At 41.5% G+C, this 26,839-nt stretch overlaps 1 protein-coding gene across 1 annotated transcript in view; it reads right to left on the bottom strand.

Moving 5' to 3' along the window:
• LOC115217124 (transforming growth factor-beta receptor-associated protein 1) overlaps positions 1–26,618 on the bottom strand; it is an 81,660-nt gene extending 55,042 nt beyond the window's left edge. The window contains exons 1-7 of the mRNA XM_029786728.2: positions 26,329–26,618; positions 18,906–18,958; positions 14,708–14,804; positions 12,551–12,649; positions 6,381–6,467; positions 4,610–4,714; positions 1,126–1,260 (exon numbers count right to left, since the gene is read on the bottom strand). Coding sequence (XP_029642588.1) covers positions 1,126–1,260; positions 4,610–4,714; positions 6,381–6,467; positions 12,551–12,649; positions 14,708–14,804; positions 18,906–18,958; positions 26,329–26,403 — 651 coding nt within the window. The 5' untranslated portion in view covers positions 26,404–26,618. The remainder of the gene's footprint in view (positions 1–1,125; positions 1,261–4,609; positions 4,715–6,380; positions 6,468–12,550; positions 12,650–14,707; positions 14,805–18,905; positions 18,959–26,328) is intronic.
• Between the last annotated feature and the right edge of the window lie 221 nt (positions 26,619–26,839).

Consider the following 26,839-nt stretch of genomic DNA (forward strand, 5'->3'; position numbering starts at 1 on the left):
ACTGGAGCCTGGTGCAGCCATCTGGCTTGCCAGCCCTCAGTCAAAATCGTCCAACCCATGCTAGCATGGAAAGCGGACGTTAAACGATGATGATGATGATGATGATGATGATAATGAGTTCAGATATAACAGTGACTATGAGAAGTTGTATGTCATATCAAAACCCAAGGACTCAGAAGGCTGGAGCTTGACCCTCGTTTCTATGATGTATAAGTGGCTGGGATTAGAAAACTTCCCTCCTGTATGGAATGCCAACATTGCAGGGCTAACCTCTCAGCTCTTACTGGAGCTCATTCGCAGCTGGGTGGACTAAAGCAATGTGAAATAAAGACTCTTGCTCAAGAACATAACACATCACCTGGTCCAGGAATTGAAACTACAATCATAAAACTGTGAGGGCAACACCCCAAATCTCTAGTCCACAAGCCTTTACAATCAACACTACTACCACCATCACCACCACTATTAATGACCAGATCTTATGCATGTCATGACAGGCTGACCAGGCCATACCCTTTCTTGTTAGAAAATCTTTTCCAGATGATGATATGTATGACCCAAGATATTTGTAATATCTGGTCATCAAATCTAAGTAGAGACTTCAAACTTGAAATCTTCAAAGCCACAGTCGAACCAATTCTACTATATGGCTAAGAAACCTGGACATTATCAAAGAAGCTTGAGAGGCGGTTGGATGGAACTACACTCGCCTCCTTATGAGAGCTAAAAATCTCTCGTGGAAGTGCCATCCAACCAAAATGCAAGTATATGGGAAACTACCACCTGTGTCATCTCTTGTGAAAGGTAGGAGAATCCAGTTTGCTGGACATTGTTGTAGAGCTGAAAACGAGGCAATTTCTAATCTTCTCCTCTGGAAGCCATCTACTCGCAATACCAGAAGGTGCACACTCTCCTACCCTGATGTAATCTCCAGGGATACAGGACCTCCGTAATGCCATGATGGACCGTGAAGTCTGGCGTAGCATGGTAGATTCCATTGTCTCGACCACGGTCGAACAATGATGATGATGACCACTATTAATTACCACAAAGGACAAAATTAACAGCAGCAACAGCAGCAGCAGCAAATACTTGAAGAATACACAGCAGAAATTTAGATCTTACCTTACCGATCCGCTTCACAATAGCTTTTGTGTGTTCATTATTATAAGGAAATAAATCTTGGATGTCCCCAGTTTTGTAGTTGATCATACAGTATTGGTTAGTCATAGCAGCACAAATGTGACAACCATCCAAACCCTGCAATAAAATATAATATCAAGGAATTTGTTGTATAGGATTAAGTATAGGGTTAACAAAAGCGTCTCTCCAAAAGTGTCCCAAGGATTAAGATTACAATTCTTTAGCTCTGAACAGGTGATGAATTTTTACAAAGTTCAAGTGAAACTGTCATTTGAGTAATACTGATTTCACATATAAAGGAATGAAACATGACTGTGGGGTTAAGGAGCTCTTGGCAATTACATTATATGTGTGTGTGTGTGTGTGTGTGTGTGTGAATGTCTCTTTGTCTGACACAGCATAATAGTTGTAAACGAGTGTCACTGTCATACAAGCAGTGTCGTTTCATTTCAATATTGGCCATGGAAGGTTGGGCACATGAAGGGCATCTGGCCATAAAAAAACCTGCCTCAACAAATTACGTCCAACCCATGCCAGTATAGAGAACAAGACATTAAAATGATGAAAATGATGTCAATGGCTCAATTCAGAGTCAACAGATTGTTCTTCCTTTGACTTATAACAATACACTATAAACCTAAATGGATCTTTTCGGTTTGAACGGCAGTTTTTAACATAATTTCTAGGTAACTAAAAAAATTTTAAACTTCATATACTGGTAGAATCATCATCATCATCATCATCATCATCGTTTAACGTCCGTTTTCCGCGCTAGCACAGGTTGGACGGTTTGACCGGGGTCTGGGGAGCAGGGACTGCCCCAGGCTCCAGTCTGATCTGGCAGTGTTTCTACAGCTGGATGCCCTTCCTAACGCCAACCACTCCGCGAGTGTAGTGGGTGCTTTTTACGTGCCACCTGCACAGGTGCCAGAGGGGTCGGCCACGATCGGTTATTGCCTTTTTTCGTTGCATTGCGGCAGGGGGGGAGGGTTCCGGCAGAGAGGAGAGAGAGTGGGGGGGGGGGTGCATGTAATGTGTTTATAAAATATCTTTTTCCCTTGGCTTTATTGAGAAAATTCTATAGTTTGTAAGATATTTGTTGTTGTTTTTTTCTTCTTCAATTTCTGCAATTTCAAACAATTACTGATGTCCATTGAGGTAAAAAAACATTCTGTGCCGTATGAATATGTCTCTCGTTTAAGAAACAGATTGGGTTTATTTACAGTTGTGAAGAAAAAAAAGATACCCTTCCCCCCACCCCTAACCCTAACCCTAAAACAGATTGAAATGCAATAGATCGATACTAGGATCATAATTATGGGTGACAATTTCATATGACACCGCTAGAAAAAACTGCCGTTCAAACCGAAAAGATCCACCCAAACATACATTCGATACTTTGATCCTATTTTAAGGACCGTAGTCATAACACTGTATATTTCTTCTAATGCACACATAACTTGATACAAATTCTTTATAGGCCCAACAAACAGGTGCAGCCTAAATTCTGGAAAGGACCCTGGGAAACAGAGCAAGGGAGGGAGCCCTCAAGACTTTGCACCTTGAAGGAGACCAACAACAAGAACAACGTAAGTTATGAACCAATGAATGAGCATCTATGTAGTTGACCTACATACTAGAAATAGCAGCCGGTTTCCATACTGTCTTAAAAATGTAGGGAAACACATTAAATATTGTAATCCTAAATACCTTATACTTGAATAGAAGAATAACCTTATGGTTATAGATCAAGTGCTTTTGATCACAGTTGCACAGGACTGACGGCAGGACAAGTGAGACCATAACCCGTGGCCTCTACTTGGGATGTAGGCAGTCCACTTATGCATACCTTTCCTTTTTGGGACACAAAACTCTACTTGCAAAGACATGTTGAGGCAAGTGAAATCGAAATTGAAATCGATCAAAATCAATGGAAATTGTAGTTGTGATACCAGTGCCGGTGGCATGTAAGAGAACCATCCGAACGTGGCCATTGCCAGCGCCGCCCTGACTGGCCTCCATGCCGGTGGCACGTAAAAAGCACCATCCGCTCGTGGCCGTTGCCAGCCTCGTCTGGCACGTAAAAAGCACCCACTACACTCACAGAGTGGTTGGCGTTAGGAAGGGCATCCAGCTGTAGAAACACTGCCAGATCAGACTGGGTCTGGTGCAGCTTCCTGGCTTCCCAGACCCCAGTTGAACCGTCCAACCCATGCTAGCATGGAAAGCGGACGTTAAACAATGATGATGACGATGATGATGATGATGAGGTGTGTCTGTCAAAATTCAAATGTATCTATTCTTCCTAGTTTTCTTTTCTTTTTGATGGCCAAACATGTTTTTTTCTTCTTCTTCACAGCTGCTGTCACCATCACCATCACCATCAGCATTTAACATCCACTCTTCCATGTTTGCACAGATCGGATGGAATTTACTGAGGTAGATTTTCTATAGTCGGATGCTCTTCCTATTCCCTACCATCACCTGTTTCCAAGAAAGGTATATATTTTTCCCATGACCAGAAATGCTTTCCATGGATGACTTGAAAGGAGTGGCTGTGTGGGAAGTAGCTTGCTTACCGACCACATGGTTCCGGGTTCATTCCTACTATGTGGCACCTTGGGCAAGTGTCCTCTACTATAGCCTTGGGCCGACCAAAGCCTTGTGAGTGGATTTGGTAGGCAGAAACTGAAAGAAACCTGTCATATATATGTGTATATGTGTGTGTGTGTGTGTGTGTGTGTATGTGTGTGTTTGTGTGTGTATGTGTGTATTTGTGTTTGTCCCCCAACATCGCTTGACAACCGATGGTGGTGTATTTACATCCTTGTAACTTAGCAGTTCAGCAAAAGAGACCGATAGAATAAGTACTAGGCTTCCAAAGAATAAGTCCTGGGGTTGATTTGTTTGACTAAAAGGTGGTGCTCCAGCATGGGCGCAGTCAAATGACTGAAACAAGTAAAAGAGTAAGGTAAAGAGAGAATGACATTTGTTTACAACCATCACATGATGTCTAACCAAAGGTACAAACACCCGGTTGCGGATCTGTGGAATAAGTTGCCGGACGAGATAGTGAAGATGCCAACGACTGCTCGGTTCAAACACTCTCTTGACCAGAAATGGCCTGAACTCATTGCATGAACACCCTCCCTGTACATAACTCCATGTCCCCCTACATGGCCTTGCTTTTGCTTTTTGAGCCAAAAAATTAACCTAACTTAAGCAAATGGACAGACATATGATGAATTTCTCTGAGTTTCTGTCTACCAAATCCAATCACAAGGCTTTGGTGATCTTGCAGTGATAGAGAATGACACTTGTGATTGGTGCCACACAGTGGGAATGAACCCAAGACCACGTGGTTGGGAAACAAGCTTCTTAACCACATGACCATGCCTGGTTATGATGTATGATGGGTTGGGGGAATATTGCTAGTCAGAGACCTGCAAGAATAAAATGTCTTTACCAAAGTTGTAACTTGATCGTTCAAGCTGACATCTTTTACATGCATGATGCGGTCCTCTGTGACAGTATAAACCTGGACTTGTTTTTTCTTCAGTGAAACACAGATCTGCAAGAAAGAAGAGGAATGAAATAGATAAAGAACTGAAGACATAACAAAGCTGCTACAATCATACATTAGCAAATCATCACCATCATCATCATCATCATTTAACGTCCACTTTCCATGCTAGCATGGGTTGGACGGTTTGACTGGGGTCTGGGAAGCCAGGAAGCTGCACCAGGCTCCAGTCTGATCTGGCAGTGTTTCTACAGCTGGATGCCCTTCCTAATGCCAACCACCCCATGAGTGTAGTGGGTGCTTTTTTATGCGCCACAAGCACAGGTGCCAGGGGAGGCTGGCAGTGGCCAAGATCGGTTGGTGCTTTTTACGTGCCACTAGCACAGAAGCTAGTCATAGCAGCGCTGGCATCGGCCACATTCGGATGGTGCTTTTTTCGTGCTACCAGCACAGGTATCACAACTCTATAATAAAAAACTGGAATTGAACATGTCATGACCATAAACAGAATACGACCTTGAAAATGATCATGTAAAGAAGATACTCTATCATCGCCATCAACATCATCACCATTTAACATCCATTTCCATGTTACCATGGGCTGGACTGTTTGAAAAGAGCTGATCAGCCAGAGAACTGCACCAAACTGCTGTGTCTGGTTTAGCATGGTTTCTACAGATGGATACCCTTCCTAATGCCAACCACTTCAGAGTGTGCGAGGTGCTCTTTATGTTCAAGTCAGATGCCTTTCTTGTTGCCAATTCTCACTTGTTTCTAGGCAAAGTAATATTTCCTCATAGCCAAGTATGACCTCACAAAATATTAAAAATGAATTACACTGCTTGTATGATAGGGTCACTTATAAACAACTATGACATGACATTAAAACAAGGAGATGCACACAAACATACATGCAAGCACATATATATACACATATATGCACTCATATACATAAATATATAACAGGCTTCAAGCTTCTTTCAGCTTCTTATTTCTTTATTGCCCACAAGGGGCTAAACATAGAGGGGACAAACAAGGACAGACAAAGGAATTAAGTCAATTACATCGACCCCAGTGTGTAACTGGTACTTAATTTATTGACCCTGAAAGGATGAAAGGCAAAGTCGACCTCGGCAGAATTTGAACTCAGAACATAAAGGCAGATGAATTACTGCTAAGCATTAGGCTCGGTGTGCTAACGTTTCTGCCAGCTTGCCATCTTTCAATTTCTGTCAACCAAATCCACTTACAAGGCTTTGGTTTGCCTGAGGCTATAGTAGAAGACACTTGTTCATGGTGCCATGCAGTGGGACTGAACACAAAACCACATGGTCGAGAAGCTAACTTCTTGAACACACAGCCAAACCTGCAGCTATTATTAATACAGATTTGCTTCACTGGAAATTAAAGTGAATCTAAGATATTCTGTGTCATATGTCCCTATGAGAAGGAAAAAGCATCAACCGATCATAACCATTGCCAGCCACGTCTGGCACCTGTACCGGTGGCATGTAAAAAGCACCCGATTTCACTCACGGAGTGGTTGGTGTTAGGAAGGGCATCCAGCTGTAGAAACACTGCCAGATCAGACTGGAGCCTGGTGCAGCCTTCTGGCTTCCCAGACCCCAGTCGAACCGTCCAACCCATGCTAGCATGGAAAACAGATGTTAAACGATGGTATATATATATAAAGATTTGAGACTGAAGCACTTACCTCAACACTGAATGGATTACTACATGTTGGATTTTCATTCAAACAAAATGATGTGACACCCTTCACCTTGGCTCCACTGGTGATTGGCTAAAAAAGAAATGAAAACAGAATTGTTTAGAATTTGTACAGCTACCAAACCTATGAAGATAAATGAAGACAAGCTGTGAGATATCCTAATAATAATAATAATAATAATAATAATAATATTAATAATAATAATAATAATAATGAAATTATTGTATACAGTGCTCAGGTGCACCACAACTTGTCAGAAAGTGCGTATAAAGCATATGCCGGAATGTACAAATGTCTGGAAAGCGAACAGTGTTTGAGTCAGATACATGCTTGCGTGTGTATGGAGGGGAGACAATTAGGTGTAGTGTTGGCGAATCTCAGAAAGCATGGAAGTTTTGAAGGATGCAGTGCTCCGACAGATAACAACTGATGCCGGCAGTTTGTTCCATGCTTCAGCTACTCTCAGCGTGAAAAAACATTTCCTAAAGTCATGGGAGCTGTGCTGTTTTCTGACTTTGTAAATATGTCCACGGGTGTTAGATGGGTGGAGTTTGAAAAGGTGCTCAGAGTTATTGTTTGTAAGATGGTTGATAATTTTATGGGTGTCTGCCAAGTCAGCAGCCAGACGTCAGAGTTTCAATGTGTCCATGCCCAGGGAAGTAAGACATTCAGAATATGGCAAATGCCTGATGGAGTGTATTCTTTTGGTTGCACGTCGCTGAACGGCTCCCAGACGATTGATATCCTGGGCAAGATAGGGGTTCCAGACTGGTGATGCAAATTCCAGGTGAGGTCTTACCATAGCTGTATAAAGCTGCAGATAGATAGTCGGAGAGCGGCTCACAAAGGATTTGGTGAGTGATGCCAAGACACCCTCAGCCTTCTTCACAATTTTAGCGATGTGTTTTGTCCAACGCAAATCACTGTCAACAATAACACCCAGGTTACATTCACATGAAGACTTTTTGAGATTAGTGTTGTGGAGGGAGTAGGTGGACGCTGGGTTTCATTATTTATGAAAACCTTGTACGTCATCGTTTTAATGCCCACTTTTCCAAGCCAGCATGGGTAAAATGAATTTGCTGTGACAGATTTTCTACTGCCACATGCCCTTCTTGTTTCCAGCCCATTCCTAGTTCAAAGCAAGGTATTAATTTCCCATGGCCAGATATGTTTTCCACGAAAGATTAAAAACAGTCAACCTCTCTTATAAGACAATGCCCAATTACAACCATCATGTCTCCACAGCAACACACACAACCGCTTACCCATATACATATACAACAGGTCTCTATACAGTTCTTGTCTACCAAATCCAAACACAAGGCTTTGGTCAGTTTGATATGCATGACAAAAAACTGCAACAAATACATACACACACATAGAAAACACATTTCATAAAATACTTACAAATGTAATGTTTGGGCATGGACACATTGTCAGTGTTGTATCCTGAAGTCACTGGGTGTTTCATCATCATCATCATCATCATCGTTTAACGTCCGTTTTCCGTGCTAGCACAGGTTGGACAGTTCGACCGGGGTCTGGGAAGCCAGGAGACTGCACCAGGCTCCAGTCTGATCTGGTAGTGTTTCTACAGCTGAATGCCCTTCCTAACACCAACCAGTCCGTGAGTGTAGTGGGTGCTTTTTACGTGCCAGGGGAGGCTGGCAGCAGCCACAATCAGTTGGTGCTTTTTACATGCCACCAGCACAGAAGCCGGTCAAGGCGGCACTGGCATCGGCCACGTTTGGATGGTGTTTTTACGTGCCACCAGCACAGGTATCACAACTACTATTTTCATTTGATATTTATTTCAATGTTGAGGTACTTGAATCAATAGGTCTCCTCAAGCACAGCAGCATAAAATACTTACATATGTAATGTTTGGACATGGACACATTGTCAGTGTTGTATCCTGAAGTCACTGGGTGTTCCCTATCTCACAAAATACATCTTAATACAGGTGACCCTGCCTAGAGTAGTTCTGTAACCAAACATCTTTCTACTTACTCAACCAATCACATCTTTTCACCCAACCACCCATGCATGCACAAACACACATTATCTTTCATCTTTCACATGTTTCAGTCATTAGACTGTGGTCATGCTGGGGTACTGTCTTGAAGAATTTGCAGTCATATGAAATGACCCCAGTACTCTTTAGCTAATTGCAAAGTTATGGGGACATAAACAAACCAACACTGGTTGCAAAGTGGTAGTGGCAGATACAAACACAGACACAAAGACACACCCACATAGTTATACACAGATATATCATCATCATCAACATCATTTAATATCCGTTATCCATGCTGGCATGGGTTGGACGGTTTGAACAGGCTGGCATGCAGAAAGGCTGCACCAGACTCCAGTCTGATTTAGCATGGTTCTCTACAGCTGGATCCCCTTCCTAACACCAACCAATCTGACGGTGGAATGGGTGCTTTTACGTGCCACCAGCACAGGTGCCATTTGTGTGACACCAGGGTGCTATTATGTACATATATGCATATATATGATGGGCTTCTTTCAGTTTCCATCTACCAAATGCACCCATGAGGCCTTGGTTGGCTCAAGGCTATAGTAGAAGACACTTGCCCAAGGTGCCACATAGTGGTTGGGGAGCAAAGTTCTTACCACACAGCTATCTGTGCCTGTATATATATATATATATATATATATATATATATTATATATATATATATATATTTATATATATATAGGTGTAGGAGTACGTATGTGGTAAGCAGCTTGCTTACGAACCACAAGGTTCCAGGTTCAGTCCTACTGCATGGCACCTTGGGCAAGTGTCTTCTACAAAAGACTAGGGCTGACCAAAGCCTTCTGAGTGAATTTGGTAGACGGAAACTGAAAGAAGCCCGTCATATATATGTACATATATAAATATATGTATACATGTCACACCCAAGCAGTTGAGGGAACCTGTGGATGAGGTAGTGAAGCATGACTTTCAAACATTGGGCCTTGCTGAGGCAATGACTAGTGACCGAGACCTTCGGAGATATGCTGTGCTTGAGAAGACCTGACAAGCCAAGACCATAGCCTGTGGTCTATTCCAGTGGGTTTAACCAGCCCACTTATGAATACCACTCATTCATTAGACAATAAACTTTGCTTGCGAAGACCTATTGAGGCAAGTAAAATCAAAATCGCTGACGTGGCTGATGACAGTACTGCCTGATTGGCACTCATGCTAGTGGAACGTTAAAAGCACATCTGAGCGTGATTGTTGCCAGGTCCACGGATTGCATAACCAGCCCCAGCCCACTCAAAAGTACCTTGGATCGTAGGGTGATATGCTGTGCTTCAGGAGACCTATTGAGTCAAGTACATCAAAATCAAAATCAAATGGAAATTGTAGTTGTGATCCCCATGCCAGTGGCACATAAAAAGCACCATCCAAACATAGCAAATGCCAACGCTACCCTGACTGGCTTCCATGCTAGTGGCACGTAAAATACACCAACTGATCATGGTCATTGCCAGCCCCCTCTGGCCCCTGTGCCAGTGGCATGGAAAAAGCACCCACAACACACTCAGAGTGGTTGGCGTTAGGAAGGGCATCCAGCTGTGGAAACAATGCCATATCAGACTGGAGCCTGATGCAGCCTCCTGGCTTCCCAAACCCGTCGAACCATCCAACCCATGCCAGCATGGAAAAACGGACGTTAAACGATGATGATGATTATGACATATATACATATATATGTGTGTGTGTATATAGATATATATATATATATATATATATATATAGAAATTCGGGGTGAGTACTTGATAATTATAAGCACCTGTGTATACCGTTGGTGGTGTAGGTGTGGAGTAAATTGATCAAAATAAAAAAAAATAAAAACATGAGGCGAAGGATTCAGCGGACCATGTTTCGGCCTTTATTAGACATTGAGAGAAGAAGGAGATGGACGATTCAATTCGATGCGCTGCCGCATTTTGTCGTACGGGAACGAGAAGATTTGCATCCCCAGCCAAGAATTTCGGAACTAACACATGTCCTTGTGGAAGCTGTTTGTGAGCGGCTGAAGAAGGCCACAGACAACATTATGATTTGTTATGTATCTGTCTAATAAAGGCCCGAACATATGTACCGCTGAATCCTTCGCCTCATGTTTTTATTTTTATTTTTATTTTGATCAATATATATATATATATACACACACACATATATATGTTATATAGGAGCACTCCGTCGGTTGCGACGATGAGGGTCCCAGCTGATACGATCAACGGAACAGCTTGCTCGTGATATTAACGTGCAAGTGGCTGAGCACTCCACAGACACGTGTACCCTTAACGTAGTTCTCGAGGAGATTCAGCGTGACACAGAGTGTGACAAGGCTGGCCCTTTGAAATACAGGTACAAGAGAAACAGGAAGAAAGAGCAAGAGAAAGTTGTGGTGAAAGAGTACAGCAGGGTTCACCAACATCCCCTGCCGGAGCCTCGTGGAGCTTTAAGTGTTTTCGCTCAATAAACACTCACAATGCCCGGTCTGGGAATCGAAACCGCGATCCTCCGACCGCGAGTCCGCTGCCCTAACCACTGGGCCATTGCGCCTCCACACATATATATGTATACATACACACACACACATATACATATATATATATACTAGCAGTAATACCCGTCGTTCACCGGATAATTACTTTTACTCTTTCTCAGGAGTCACATTCAAAGTATTATTATATATATAATAGATTTCTCAATGGGGACTTCAGGGGAGAGTTTCAGGGAGTCACTGGCGATGTATCGTAATGATCAAAAATCCGGCCTGCTAAAATTTGGTTAAAGTGATTCAAACTGCAGACTCAACGCAAAATGGTCACATTTAATTCAAAGCATTAAAAATGTTTTGAAAACAATTGGTATGTGTTCACAAAGTCCAAACGATTAATACGAAAAAACCCTCCAGGCTACATCCCGAAAATTCAATTCTTTGCTGAATTTCTACAATGTTTACAGCGATTCGTTTTTATATCTTGATTTTTTATTTTTATGCAATTTACGCATGCTTGCATACGTGGTGAACACAGTTCACGTCAAACAGCTGACTGAGTAAAGTTCACTATTCAATGCATGGGATAAGGCCTAAACAAACACATTATCGTTTTTGCACTTGCAAGATGAATTTCGGAACAGAAATAGCGCAGTTCAGATTTGTTGGCTAGGAGGAGATGTGCCGGGAAGTTAAACATACAGACACACACACAGATACACACACAAACACACAAGTTGAGTTTTATATATATATATATATATATATATATATATATATCAGAAATATTTTGGTGATCAGTGAATAAACTTCACTGAAAATATATACATATATTTACGAAGTCTAGACAAATATCTTCAGCTAGCAGGCCTCTGCTACTCTAGACTGATGATGGGCAAGACCCAGAAACATGCATGTCTCTAGATGCAGGCCTAGCTGTTGGGGGTGTTTGTCTCTCCTTTGTAAATATATAAGGAAACAGGAAATGTGTCAAGGCCGACAGGAAGCGTTGATGCTTCGTAGGGCTAAACAGCGGTGGTGTAATTCCCTTTACAGGACTGTCACATTAAGTTGACAGTATACAACCACTCTATATATATATATATATATATACACACATAGTTAGAGAAAGAGAGAGAGTGTGAAAGAGAGAGAGTGGGAGCTATTGCAAATGTGATTATGATTTTTCATTCTATTAACCTTATCTTTGGAGATTAAAATTGCTTTAGTATTTACGTCTATCTTTCAACTGATGTGATCCCTGATCGGCATGAAAGTGTCTTTACTTACAGATGAGCCCACAGCAGTGGAGAGGACTTGACTCTCACACATCTCAGTGAAAATGAATATAATGAGTCTTAATGATGGTGGTATTGATGATGCTGATAATGAAAACAAGGATAGTGTTGATGATGATTATGTTATGGTATAATGATGGTGATGGTGGTGGTGGTTATTATGATGATAATGGTGATGATGATGATAAAATGACAAACTGATGCTTGTTATCAGAATGATGCTGATGAATAATATGTTGTTGGTGATGATGAAATAATGAAGTAGAGTGTGATGGTGACAAGGATGGTGAAGGCATTAATGTTGATAACCAAAATTACGTAGCCTTACCTCCAAATTGAACATGTTCAATAAGGTGAGGACATTATCGCAAAGAACCAAGATCCTGTTGAGGGCAGAAGCTGCTTTCAGTTGTGCAATTGGTTTTTTCTAAAACAGGCAAAATGTATGACTTGAATTAGTAAAAAAGCATATCTTACCGGAGAAAATGGTGAGAGACAGAGAGGGGACGGTGCTGAGAGGGAAATGTCAGAGAAGAGAAAAGTGTGTAGGAGAGGACGAGAAAGAGAAAAGGGTATGCAACAGAGAGAAATGGAAGAGGAAGAATTAAATGATTGGACATGGCTGTTTGGGTGCCACAGACAATCTGGCACGGCTGACTGAACATTCGACCTGTTTTGGCAACATTATTTTTTTGGCACTGGAGGAAGTACACACATGCACAGAATCCGCCGGGGTCGACTTTGCCTTTCATCCTTTCGGGGTCGATAAATTAAGTACCAGTTACGCACTGGGGTCAATATAATCGACTTAATCCGTTTGTCCCCTCTGTGTTTAGCCCCTTGTGGGTAGTAAAGAAATAAGAAATATTCACACAGATAGAAAGAGGAAGAGTAAATGAAAGAAGCGGGGAGAGACATTGCAATTTATTAATTGAACAAGATTTGGCGTTAGGAAGGGCATCCAGCCATAGAAACACTGCCAGATTTGACTGGGCCTGATGAAGCCTTCTGGCTTCACAGACCCCAGTAGAACCGTCCAACCCATGCTAGCATGGAAAACGGACGCTAAACGATGATGATGATGATGATGATGATTGATATAAACACTTTCCTCTCTCTTCAGACACATGAAGAGAAATATACTCACATGTAAACAGAGAGAAAGAGAGAGAGAGAGAGAGTTAGTGAGAGAGAATGTGAGAAACATTAAAATATCTGATATCATATAAGTCATTACTGAATCAGCAACATCACAACTGTTTAGCCCAGGGGTCGATGAACAGGGTCAAATTAGCCCCAGCGGTAAAAATGAAATTCTTGGGGGGTAACCCCTGTTCGTCAACCCCTGGGCTAAATTAGCCCAAGTGGGGGTAAAAATGAAATTCTTGGGGGCAACCCCTGGGCTAAATTAGCCCAAGTGGAGTAAAAATGAAATTCTTGGGGGTAACCCCTGTTCGTCAATCCCTGGGCTAAATTAGCCCAAGTGGGGTAAAAATGAAATTCTTGGAGGTAACCCCTGTTCGTCAACACCTGGGCTAAATTAGCCCAAGTGGGGTAAAAATGAAATTCTTGGGGGTAACCCCTGTTCCAGGGCTAAATTAGCCCAAGTAGGGTAAAAATGAAATTCTTGGGGGTAATGAGAACTCATTAGACTAAAATTTCATTAAAAAATGTGTTCCTTGTTACGACAGACATTTTTCTTCTGGCATGAGAAGGCAGTAAAAAAGTTGCTGTCTTTTGCAACAACCTACCTTTGCAAACAAGGATTTTCCATTCTACTCTTGTACTTGTTTCAGTCATTTGACTGTGGCCATTCTGGAGTACCACCTTTAGTCGAGCAAATCGACCCCAGGACTTATTCTTTGGAAGCCTAGTACTTATTCTATCAGCCTCTTTTGCCAAACCGCTAAGTTACAGGGACGTAAACACCCAAGCGATGTTGGGGGGACAAACACAGACACACAAACATATACACACACATACATATATATATATATATATATATATATATATATTATATATATATATATATATATATGATGGGCTTCTTTCAGTTTCTGTCTAACAAATCCACTCACAAGGCTTTGATCGGCCTGAGGCTATAGTAGAAAACACTTGCCCAAGGTGTCACGCAGTGGGAATGAACCCAGAACCATGTGGTTGGTAAGCAAGCTACTTACCACACAATTATATTTATAATTGTATTGTATGATATATTTAATAAACCTTTTGAATTCAAAGAATGTATGATTTTCTTCCTTTCAAATCAAGTGGCATAAATGAATATATTTTGGAGTAATTGGTTAAAAAAGTTCCCCAACCCCTAGTTTAACCCAAGAAGTCTAATATTCCTCAGAAATATATAGTGTGTAGGTGAGAGTGATGGTGATAGCAAGGAGAGAGAGAGAGTGAATGTTAAAGTATAGGGCAGAGGAAGATGGTTTATGTGTAAGTGTGTGAAACAGAAGAGTGTGAGGGTACATACCACTCCAAGGTACTTATGCTGTTGTTTCTCACTCGAGAAAAGCACTTTGCCACTTGATGATGCAGTAGATTCTTGGAGGATGTAATGAATGATGAAGCTGCAAAACAGAAGAACAGTCAGCAATCAAATACTGTTTAGTACGTATCAATACACACACACACTCTCTCTCTCTCTCTCTCTCTCTCTGGAGAGTTTAGCACGGAAGATGATAGTCACATTGGAAGACCTTCAAATTTAGATGAAGATGTTTTGAAGGCAAAAAACGAAGAAAACGCAAATATCACGACTAGAGAACTTGCAGAGGAGTTGGAAGTTTCTAAAAGTACAACTCATGAACACCTAGTGAAGCTAGAATACATTTCTTGTTATAATGTATGGGTCTCTCACAAACACTCAGAAAAGAATGGCTTGGACTGGTATTCCATTCGTGATATGCTTTTAAAACGGAATAAAAGAATGCCTTTTTTTAAACAACTTGTGACTGGAGATGAAAAATGTGTATGAAAACAGTACATAAAAGATCCTGGAGTTTGTGTAAGGATCCCCTTAAACAGCAACCAAAGACGACTATCCATGCCAAAAAAGCTATGTTTTGTGTTTGGTGGGATATTATGAGCTTCTCCCACAAAACCAGACCATTAATTCTGATGTGTACTGTTATCAGCTGGCTAATTTGAACCAAAAGATCTGAGAATTGAGACCGTAGATTGCCAACAAGAAAGGGGTGGTCTTTCAACAAGACATTGCCTGACCATGTGACTTTGGTTACCTGAACAAATTACAAGTTACATATATTCTCCGACTACCACTTGTTTTGTCTCTACGGAACTCATTGCAAGGAAAAACATTTAACAATTTAGACAGAGTCAAAATGCATCCAGATAACATTTTTTCTTCAAAACCAATAAAATTTTATGCTGATGGTATATTTAATTGCCTGATAGATGAGCAAGGGTCATTAATAATAATGTAAATTATTTCATTGAATAAAATTTATTGAAAGGTCAATTATTTACATCCATTTTGAATATTAAATAGTGCTCAGAACTTTCTGGACAACCTAATATCTATCTATCTATCTACCTGTATTCCTATCATTATCATTTAATACCTGTTTTTCATGCTGCCATGGGTTGGATGGTGTGACAGGATCTGATGAGCAACAGAAGTGCTTTTGAACTCCAGTATGAGCACTGGTATAGTTTCATCATCATCATCGTTTAGCGTCCGCTTTCCATGCTGGCATGGGTTGGACGGTTCGACTGGGGTCTGAGAAGCCAGAAGGCTGCACCAGGCTCCAGTCTGATCTGGCAATGTTTCTACGGCTGGATGCCCTTCCTAACGCCAACCACTCCATGAGTGTAGTGGGTGCTTTTTACGTGCCAGATGAGGCTGGCAAACAGCCATGATCGGATGGTGCTTTTTACGTGCCACCGGCATGGAGGCCAGGCGAGGCTGGCAACGGCCACGATCGGATGGTGCTCTTTACATGCCACCGGCACGATGGTGAATATCCTTCCTAATACCAATCATTCTACAGTGTGTACAGGGTGCTTTTTTCAGGATAGCTGCACTTGCAAGACAAGAAAAGAAAAGGGAAAAATTCACCTCGACTAAGTGGCAAAGGGTATATTTGAGAAAGGAAGAGGTGACTTTATGTTAGGTGTTGAGGGGCTAAAGTATGCTAGATGGACAAGTACTGGTATCTTGCTATAGAGCTACTCCACATTATATAATATATAATAAGGATGGTTGGTTGGAAGTAGCTGAAAAGAAGATAAAGATGGTGATATGGTGTCAGAATGAACTCTTGCGATACAAGAAGGTGTAAAGACCTCCTTTGGTCATGAATGACCATGGGATAAACCTAGAAATTCCCCTCTGAGGCACAAGTCTGAGCAAGATTGTTTATAGAAGACTAGCAGTCGTCCCCTCTCCACATCACCGATGATATCCAAGGAAAAGGTAAAGGCTGATACAGCTGGGCACCGGTGACATCACAACTCATTTGTACAGCTGAGTGAACTGGAGCAATGTGAAATAAAAATAATAAAGGGTCTTGCTCAAGAACACAACACACAGACCAGTCCAGGAATTGAACACACTACCTCATGATTGAGAGCCCAATGCTCTAACCACAAAGCTACGGTAAATATAAGAGAAAAGACAAACAGTGGAGCAGGGTAAAGGGGTAATTTCATAAGGGAATGTGAGGAGAGTAACAGATGGTTAGAGAGAGAGGCGGGGTAGAAGTGAAAGTATTAGCATAGCTAGAGTGGCTGTCACCCGGGCGACCTTTCTGTTTACTGCCCCTGGACCCAACAAACAACACATATTGCCTACAGCAAACCCAAATGTGCCACCCATTTAAAAGTGCCAACCTGCAGCAGACCACCCGGGCACCATACAGCCCTGCTAGTGAGTGAAGGTCATGAGTGATGAACAAGGTTGGAGGTGTGGTTGAGGGGAAATATTAGTACAGAGTAAGGTGAGAGAGATAAAAGTTGTTCAGGAAGGAGGAAAGATCAGAAAGTAAGGGGCTGATGAAGAAGGCATAAGAGTGAGGGAAGAGGGAGATGTCCAGAGACAGAGATTGTAGTCAGAGGTAGATAAGGGTGGCTATAGTGAGTGTAAGGGGATGATGTACAAGGTGTAAGAGTGAGGGAAGAGGGAGGTGTCCAGTGACAGAAATTGCAGTCAGAGGTAGATAAGGGTGGCTATAGTGAGTGTAAGGGGATGATGTACAAGGTGTAAGAGTGAGGGAAGAGGGAGGTGTCCAGTGACAAAGATTGCTGTCAGAGGTAGATAAGGGTGGCTATAGTGAGTGTAAGGGGATGATGTACAAGGTGTAAGAGTGAGGGAAGAGGGAGGTGTCCAGTGACAAAGATTGCAGTCAGAGGTAGATAAGGGTGGCTATAGTGAGTGTAAGGGGATGATGTACAAGGTGTAAGAGTGAGGGAAGAGGGTGATGTCCAGTGACAGAGATTGCAGTCAGAGGTAGATAAGGGTGGCTATAGTGAGTGTAAGGGGATGATGTACAAGGTGTAAGAGTGAGGGAAGAGGGAGATGTCCAGTGACAGAGATTACAGTCAGAGGTAGATAAGGGTGGCTATAGTGAGTGTAAGGGGATGATGTACAAGGTGTAAGAGTGAGGGAAGAGGGTGATGTCCAGTGACAGAGATTGCAGTCAGAGGTAGATAAGGGTGGCTATAGTGAATGTAAGGGGATGATGTACAAGGTGTAAAAGTGAGGGAAGAGGGTGATGTCCAGTGACAAAGATTGCAGTCAGAGGTAGATAAGGGTGGCTATAGTGAGTATAAGGGGATGATGTACAAGGTGTAAGAGTGAGGGAAGAGGGAGATGTCCAGTGACAAAGATTGCAGTCAGAGGTAGATAAGGGTGGCTATAGTGAGTGTAAGGGGATGATGTACAAGGTGTAAGAGTGAGGGAAGAGGGTGATGTCCAGTGACAGAGATTGCAGTCAGAGGTAGATAAGGGTGGCTATAGTGAGTGTAAGGGGATGATGTACAAGGTGTAAGAGTGAGGGAAGAGGGTGATGTCCAGTGACAGAGATTGCAGTCAGAGGTAGATAAGGGTGGCTATAGTGAGTGTAAGGGGATGATGTACAAGGTGTAAGAGTGAGGGAAGAGGGAGATGTCCAGTGACAGAGATTGCAGTCAGAGGTAGATAAGGGTGGTTATAGTGAGTGTAAGGGGATGATGTACAAGGTGTAAGTGTGAGAGAAGAGCGAGATGTCCAGTGACAGAGATTACAGTCAGAGGTAGATAAGGGTGGCTATAGTGAGTGTAAGGGGATGATGTACAAGGTGTAAGAGTGAGGGAAGAGGGAGGTGTCCAGTGACAGAGATTACAGTCAGAGGTAGATAAGGGTGGCTATAGTGAGTGTAAGGGGATGATGTACAAGGTGTAAGAGTGAGGGAAGAGGGAGGTGTCCAGTGACAGAAATTGCAGTCAGAGGTAGATAAGGGTGGCTATAGTGAGTGTAAGGTGGTGATGTACAAGGTGTAAAAGTGGGGGAGAGGGAGCAGCTCCAGAGATTATTTCTAGTGCAGTTTATAGAACATTGTTACTGAGTATAAAATGATTCTATCCTCTGTTAAGTCACACAGATGTATATAAATAAAGCGGACAATGCAATGAATAAAACTATCACAGTGACAAGATGTAGTAATACTTACCAATCACTTGTACCAATATATAGATTTTTTCCACAGACTTCAATGCATTCAATCTGAATAATAAATGAATACATTAGAATATAGTAGTGTGCATGAAGCGTTAGTTAAGTTAAGTTAAGATAATTTTTTGGCTCAAAAAGCAAGGCCATGTAGGGGGACATGGAGTTATGTACAGGGAGGGTGTTCATGCAAAGAGTTCAGGCCATTCCTGGTCGAGAGAGACTTTGAACCGAGCGGTCGTCAGCATCTTCACTATCTCATCCGGCAGCTTATTCCACGGATCCACAACCCGGATGGAGAAAGCCCCTCTCCTTCGATTGAGATGAAATCGTCGTAGATAGAGCTTGTCGGAGTGACCCCGCAGCCGACACTCTGGAGTGTTGTGTGATATTACATTGGTTAAGGAAGAAAATTTCTTGTTAGATTTCAAAGCATTGTGAAATGAAATACTAAATTGAACTACAAAAATAAAGACAGAACAACAGTTGAAGCTAACTTCATCTAGTATTTCTTCAATATTTCTGTGTTGGGGCCTCTTGATCAGGAAATGGCTCTGATATGTGGTAACAACAACAATAACAATATTCCATATCCTATTGCTTCTTTGTGTATATCTCTTATATAAAATCTGTTCTGTCTGTCTGTGTGTGTGTTTTCTAGGATCTCGGGCATCCTCCATCTGATTGCACTCAAATTTGATTTGTAGATACTGACGGTATCAGGGCATGTATAAGTCTTGAAAAAATTACAAAAATCGATTCCAGGTGAGAATGCGATCGATAAAGCCATGGGAACGTGCATTTGTATGCGCAAGTACAACAGCTGTTGCAATCGATACTACACGTACTCGAGAAAAATACATGTGCAGTTTGCGCAAAAAATGCCAGCTGGCTTGAAATAATGCCACAAAATGCAGTATATTTAAGAGACCAAAAAAGTAAGATGCAAAAGAGATATTTTCTTCAAACTTGGCATGAAGGAAGGAAAGACTATTTGGTTTCTCAAGAAGTTTTTTTTTTGCCTTAACTTCGTTTAACAAAACCAAAAATTTCATTGAAATAAAAGCTTACTGTTTAAACCATGTTTGTGTTCTCCCAGTCAATAGCCTTATTATTACTGGTACTTTAAACTCTTTGGTTGCATATTTGTGTAAATAAAATTGTTTTTCTTTGGAATAGAAAAAAAGTCTATCTTTATTTCTTCTTTTGCTAGTGTCTCAAATTTAGGTTAAATCAGTGTTTCTCAAAAGAGAGGCCAATGGGACGGTCCGACAAGTTGTTTTGAGAAAATTTGGTTTAAATATTTGACAACACAGCACTGTCCATTGGACAGAGGAGCGTTTTGCTCATCCTAACATACATTGAAGAAATGTGAGTTCAAAGTTCAACTACTGTTCTGCCTTCATTTTTATAGTTCATTTTAGAATTTCATTTCACGTTGTTTCGGCCTTAATAAGTTGATATCTAAACAAATATATATACATAAATTATATTGTAACAGCAGTAACTGGTTATACCCAGGTTAATATAAAGTAGTGAAAACATTCAAAGTCAGCTCCCCTTTTTTTAGAAGATGTACCCTAATACAAAATTTCAGCTAACTAGATTCAAAACTAGAAATATACACACATACATCATTGTATTGACCAAGCTATCAAAATGTGGTTATACACAGCTGGTCTCAGTGCGCTTCCTTGTTGAAGGATTCAAATGGTGTCTTGAAGAATTTTATATACATTAAAAAGCATGTAAAAGCACCATCCGTTCGTGCCCGTTGCCAGCCTCACCTGGCCCCGTGCCGGTGACACGTAAAAGCACCATCCGTTCGTGGCCGTTTGCCAGCTCTGTCTGGCCCCCGTGTTGGTGGCACGTAAAAGCACCATCCGTTCGTGTCCGTTGCCAGCCTCGCCTGGCCCCGTGCCGATGACACGTAAAAGCACCATCCGTTCGTGGCCGTTTGCCAGCTCTGTCTGGCACCTGTGCAGGTGGCACGTAAAAAGCACCCACTACACTCACGGAGTGGTTGGCGTTAGGAAGGGCATCCAGCTGTAGAAACACTGCCAGATCTGACTGGGCCTGATGAAGCCTTCCAGCTTCACAGACCCCAGTTGAACCATCCAACCCATGCTAGCATGGAGAACGGACGCTAAATGATGATGATGATGATGATGATGATTAAATATAGTACATTTAACGTATATAAGTTCAGGCATGCCTGTGCGCTAATGAGTTTGCTTCCCAGCCACATGGTCAGTCATACCACAGGGAACCTTGGGTAAGTGTTTTCTACTATAACCTCAAGCTGAGCAAGCCTTGTGAGTGGATTTGTTTGACAAAAATGGAAAGATACAGTGTGTATGTGTGTGTGTATCTCCCCCAATCTCTCTCGCTGTCTTGACATTGCATGATGTTTCTAAATTATTGTCACTGCCAAACAAGCAGTGTCATTCATGTCTGTTCATGGTGAAATATTAACTTGTTTAGCAGTAGGTGAGAGTTACTCTTTTACTTGTTTCAGTCATTTGACTGTGGCTATGCTGGAGCACCACCTTTAGTCGAGCACATCGGCCCCAGGATTTATACTTTGTAAGCCTAGTACTTTATAGGTCTCTTTTGCCAAACTGCTAAGTTACGGGGACGTAAACACACCAGCATCGGTTGTCAAGCGATGTTGGGGGGGACAAACACAAACACACACATATATACGATGGGCTTCTTTCAGTTTCCGTCTACCAAATCCACTCACAAGGCTTTGGTCGGCCCGAGGCTATAGTAGAAGACACTTGCCCAAGGTGCCATGCAGTGGAACTGAACCTGGAACCATGTGGTTGGTAAGCAAGCTACTTACTACACAGCCACTCCTACGCCTGTTGGCGACAGAAAAAGCAGTGCGCTGTCAAAAATCTGATTCAAATAAACTCCATCTAACCCATGAAAATATGGCAAAGTAGACATTAAGTGATGATGATATATATAAATACAGTAATGCTTTGATATATGAGTTGATATGTTCCTGGAGACCGCTCTTAAAGCAGGGCAATAATTTCCCATAGTAGCAATATCATAAATTATAATTTGTTCCCAGAAAAATATTTTACCTTTAAAATTTATAAAACTCATAAATAAAGGCATAGGAGCGGCTGTGTGGTAAGTAGCTTGCTTACGAACCACATGGTTCCGGGTTCAGTCCCACTGCGTGGCACTTTGGGCAAGTGTCTTCTATTATAGCCTCGGGCCGACCAAAGCCTTGTGAGTAGATTTGGTAGACGGAAACTGAAAGAAGCCCGTCGTATGTATGTACATATATATATGTATGTGTGCATGTGTATATGTTTGTGTGTCTGTATTTGTCCCCCCAACATCGCTTGACAACCGATGCTGGTGTGTTTACATCCCCGTAACTTAGCGGTTCGGCAAAAGAGACCGATAGAATAAGTACTAGGCTTACAAAGAATAAGTCCTGGGGTCGATTTGGTCGACTAAAAAGGTGGTGCTCCAGCATGGCCACAGTCAAATGACTGACACAAGTAAAAGAGTAAAAGAGAGAGAGAGTAAAGAGTAAATGGCAATAAAACAGTAGAATGTAAACAATATTTTACATAAAAAAGAATGTCAAGATCATTTATAATAAAAAATATTATTATATTATCGTTTTCTGAATCACTTTGACTCACACTAGACTTGAGCACACCATCACTCGTAGAAGCGATTGCCCATTCACAAGCACTCATAGACAAACTTTTTAAAAAGCAAGTCTAAAGTTGTTTGCTTCAAAGCAATTTTTCGCTCTCTATAAATTTCTCAGTTACAAGCAGAAGCATTTGTTATGATAGCAGAAACTTTTGCACTTGTCCTGCTAAGTTATGAGGACGTAAACACACAATGGTGGCAGGACAAACACAGACACACACACACATATATATATACCGTAAATGGTCTTTTTACATACTGAACACTACTTGGTAAAATTAAATAAATAATTAATTAATTTTACCCTTTTATTATTGATAATATAATTCTCTCTCCCTGATATTAAACTACAGTTCTCTCTGTAGGAATTTGTTGCTCTATAACTCACTTGTACTTTTGAATTCGTTGGTACTAGCGGTCGAAGATGGTTTGTCTGGGATTACTCATATCAGACGGGTATGTTCGATTTTTAGTGCTCTCAAATCCAAATCTAAAGAAATCTTGAGCTGACGAAGGAAATGTTGATCTTTATATTCAACTAATCTAGAAACGGCGTTCTCAAGTAATCGATGTACGTGTGATCTTTTGTTATTTTTCCCTCTATACCTGCGTGATTTATTTTTGAGTATACATCGTCTGGGAGATTTTTCTTATAGTAGAAGAAATAGCTAAGATTTTTTGGCTGCTATTTCTAAAAGTTCGGTGTGTGGTAAAGTAAATTATTTTACTGAACCCTAATTATATAACGTAATGTTTTATATATATATATATGATGGGGTTTTTTTCAGTTTGCGCCTACCAAATCCACTCACATGGCTGTGGTTGGCCCAAGGCCATAGTAGAAGATACTTGCCTAAGGTGCCACACAGTGGGACTGAACCAGGAATCATCTGCTTGGGAAGCAAACTTCTTACCACACAGCTACACCTGCACCTATATAGATATATATATATCATCATCGTTTAACGTCCGTTTTCCGCGCTAGCACGGGTTGGACGGTTCGACCGGGGTTGGGAAGCCAGAAGGCTACACCAGGCTCCAGTCTGATCTGGCAGTGTTTCTACAGCTGGATGCCCTTCCTAATGCCAACCACTCCATGAGTGTAGTGGGTGCTTTTTTCATGCCACCGGCAAAGGTGCCAGGGGAGGCTGGCAATGGCCATGATCGGTTGGTCCTTTTTACGTGCCACCGGCACGGAAGCCAGTCAAGGCGGCGCTGGTATTGGCCATGTTCGGATGGTGCTTTTTACGTGCCACTGGCACAGAGATCACAACTACAATTTCCATTGATTTTTGATGATGATGTACTTGACTCAATAGGTCTCCTCAAGCACAGGGTCAAAACGGTGTTTCTTTACTTGCCACCTGCACAGGAGTCAGTCCAGCAGCACAGGCAACTGCCGGGTGCCAGTCATAGTATTGGTTAAATTTCGATTCTGATTTCACTTGCCCCAACAGGTCTTCGCAAGCAGAGTTTAATGTCCAATGAAGGGAGGTTGGCATGGGTCCCAGTCGACACATACACATATCCCCAAGAGGACAAAAGGCAAAGTTAATCTGTGAGATGTGAGGTGAGAATATAAAGAGATGAAAGAAATGCTGTTGAGCATTTTTTCCCATGAGACTCTGCCAGTTTAGTTTCAAATTTTGCCAGAAGATCAGCAAATTTAGGGGTAAGTAATCCTCAGTACTTGAGTGGTACTTTATTTCATCGACCCCAAAGTAATGAAAGGAAAAGTTGACCTCAGCAGGATTTGAAATCAAAATGTAAAGAGCTGGAAGAAATGTCACTGAGCATTTTGTCCAATGTGCTAACCATCCTGCCAGCGTGGCTATCACAATACCCACTATTTGCATGATAGCAATACCATTAGGCCCATTTGGAATCAAAACTTTTCTCTCATCAACCAAAAGCATGCCACTCTATATGCTAGCTTGAGATCATCATCGTCGTCGCTTAACGTCCGTTTTCCATGGGTTGGACAGTTTGACTGGGGTCTGGGAGCCAGGAGACTGCACCAGGCTCCAGTCTGATCTGGCAGTGTTTCTACAGCTGGATGCCCTTCCTAATGCCAACCATTCCATGAGTGTAGTGGGTGCTTTTTACGTGCCACCGACACAGGTGCCAGGGGGTGGGGGGTGCTGGCAATGGCCACGATCAGTTGGTGCTTTTTACGTGCCACCAGCATGGAAGCCAGTCAAGGCGGCGCTCTTTAAAAAAAAGTGGGATACATTGGATAATGCAGACATGGATGTAGAAAAGGGCTGAACAGGGGATAAATAACGTCATATCTACAAATAATGGACGAGAAATCACAAGGAAGAAGCAGAGGTGTGTGAGGGGCAGGGTCACCTATATTGTTGATAGACCTGCTAAAAATTGCAAACAAATCATTCTTAAAGTACATTGTACAGGATACTCGGGATAATGTAATATTGTTTGCATTTAAAAAAAAAAATAGATAAACGAAATGGTTAAACTGGAGCACCTTTTAGCATAGGTCTTCTCCGTCGAGGCTGACCTGAGGTAAAAAAAAATACCCATTAGAACAACAACGAGGCACTGGTGAATGGGGTGCCTCTGCTTGATCAATTAATGCTAAAATGCCTCAAATTATAAACGTACTGTTTTTAAAAGTGAACATATTACATAATGTATACAAGAGGACACTATTTCTTACGAAGAAAAAAGTGACAGGATGGTCACAGCAGGAGCGTCTTTTACTACATTTTTGCCCGATCAGTGTCGATTCGGGGGATAAACAAGAACGACGACATATTACAGACGACTCTATAAAAGATGAAGACGACGCTGATGATGACAATCATATCATCACCACCATCAGCCTGGAGGTATTGTTTAACTTTCTGAAATTGTACTTTCATTTTATCGAGACAAAAGTACGAAGATAAGCTGATCACGTGTTTAAGAAGCATTGCGAACTGACCAATCTCTCTCTCTCACTCTTTTTTTTTTTTTTTCTTCTTCTTCACTTTCTCTCTCGTTTCCCTCCTTCCACTGCTTTATTCCATCCGTAATCACCTCCGCCAGCTGATTCCTACGAGAGGAAGGAAGATGAGATGGGGGAGGACGTATCTGGTGGTTATCTCATCAGAATTTGAGACCGTAATATGGTAAAGCGATTATTGATTGACGCACTACACTGGATGACCAAATATTTGTTTGTGTTTATATATATATATATATATATATATATATATATATATATATATATATATATATACACATATATATATATATGTATGTATGTATGTATGCATGCATGTATATATACACACATATATATACATACACGCACACATATTCAGTATTGATTTCCTTCATAACTGTAGGTAAACACGACTACCCGAACGTGAACTCTCTGTCTTTCTATATACACACACACACATATATATATATATTATATATATATATATATATATATGAGAGAGAGAGAACAGTATACGCAAAGGCAGGTATGTAAAGACAAACAAAAGGAGTAGTATGTGAATACATACATACATGTTATTGTGCGTGCGTGCGTGTGTGTGTGGTGTGTGTGTGTGTGTTTATACACCCCCACACGAGTAATTTCATCGAAGACAGACGTAGATCGGTAAAAGAATTACATGCTTAGAACGTGTATATCAACATTGGGATGAGAGCGAGGAGTATATGAGAGGAGAAATCGGAGATGGTAGTAAACATAATGAATATATTAAGCATATATATACCTGGGTCTTGGCTTTGTCTGACATCAATTTGATCCGCTCCAAAGCGGAAACTAGCTCGAAAGCTTTCACAGACATGTTATAATGTTATTGTACGTATTTAATAAACAATCATATCAGGGTTCGAAATTAAGAATTCAACTACGATGTTGCAGTTTATTTTACTCTGTTATCGTTTCTTTATTTATCCAACTCGGTATTAGTAAAAAGACAGAGAAACTGAGCACAAAAGGCTTAATTGCATTCATCAGTCGCCATTATTTTGGGTTACGCCACTGACACGCCTCCTACCTCAGGTGGAGATAACTCTAGCTTTACTTCCCCCATGAATCGATAAGTAAAAACTTCTCTAGTCATTAGCGGCCCGCGGCCCGCTGCAGTTTCTGAATGGCACGCCTTCAGAAAAATTACTTTCTTTGGATCTTTTCCTTTTGAACGGCACTTTTCAACACAATTTCTAGTTAACTAAACACTTTTAAACTTCGTATACTGGTAGAATGTGTTTATAAAACAT

The sequence above is a fragment of the Octopus sinensis genome, linkage group LG11 (assembly GCF_006345805.1).
Source record: "Octopus sinensis linkage group LG11, ASM634580v1, whole genome shotgun sequence".
Lineage (NCBI taxonomy): Eukaryota > Metazoa > Mollusca > Cephalopoda > Octopoda > Octopodidae > Octopus > Octopus sinensis.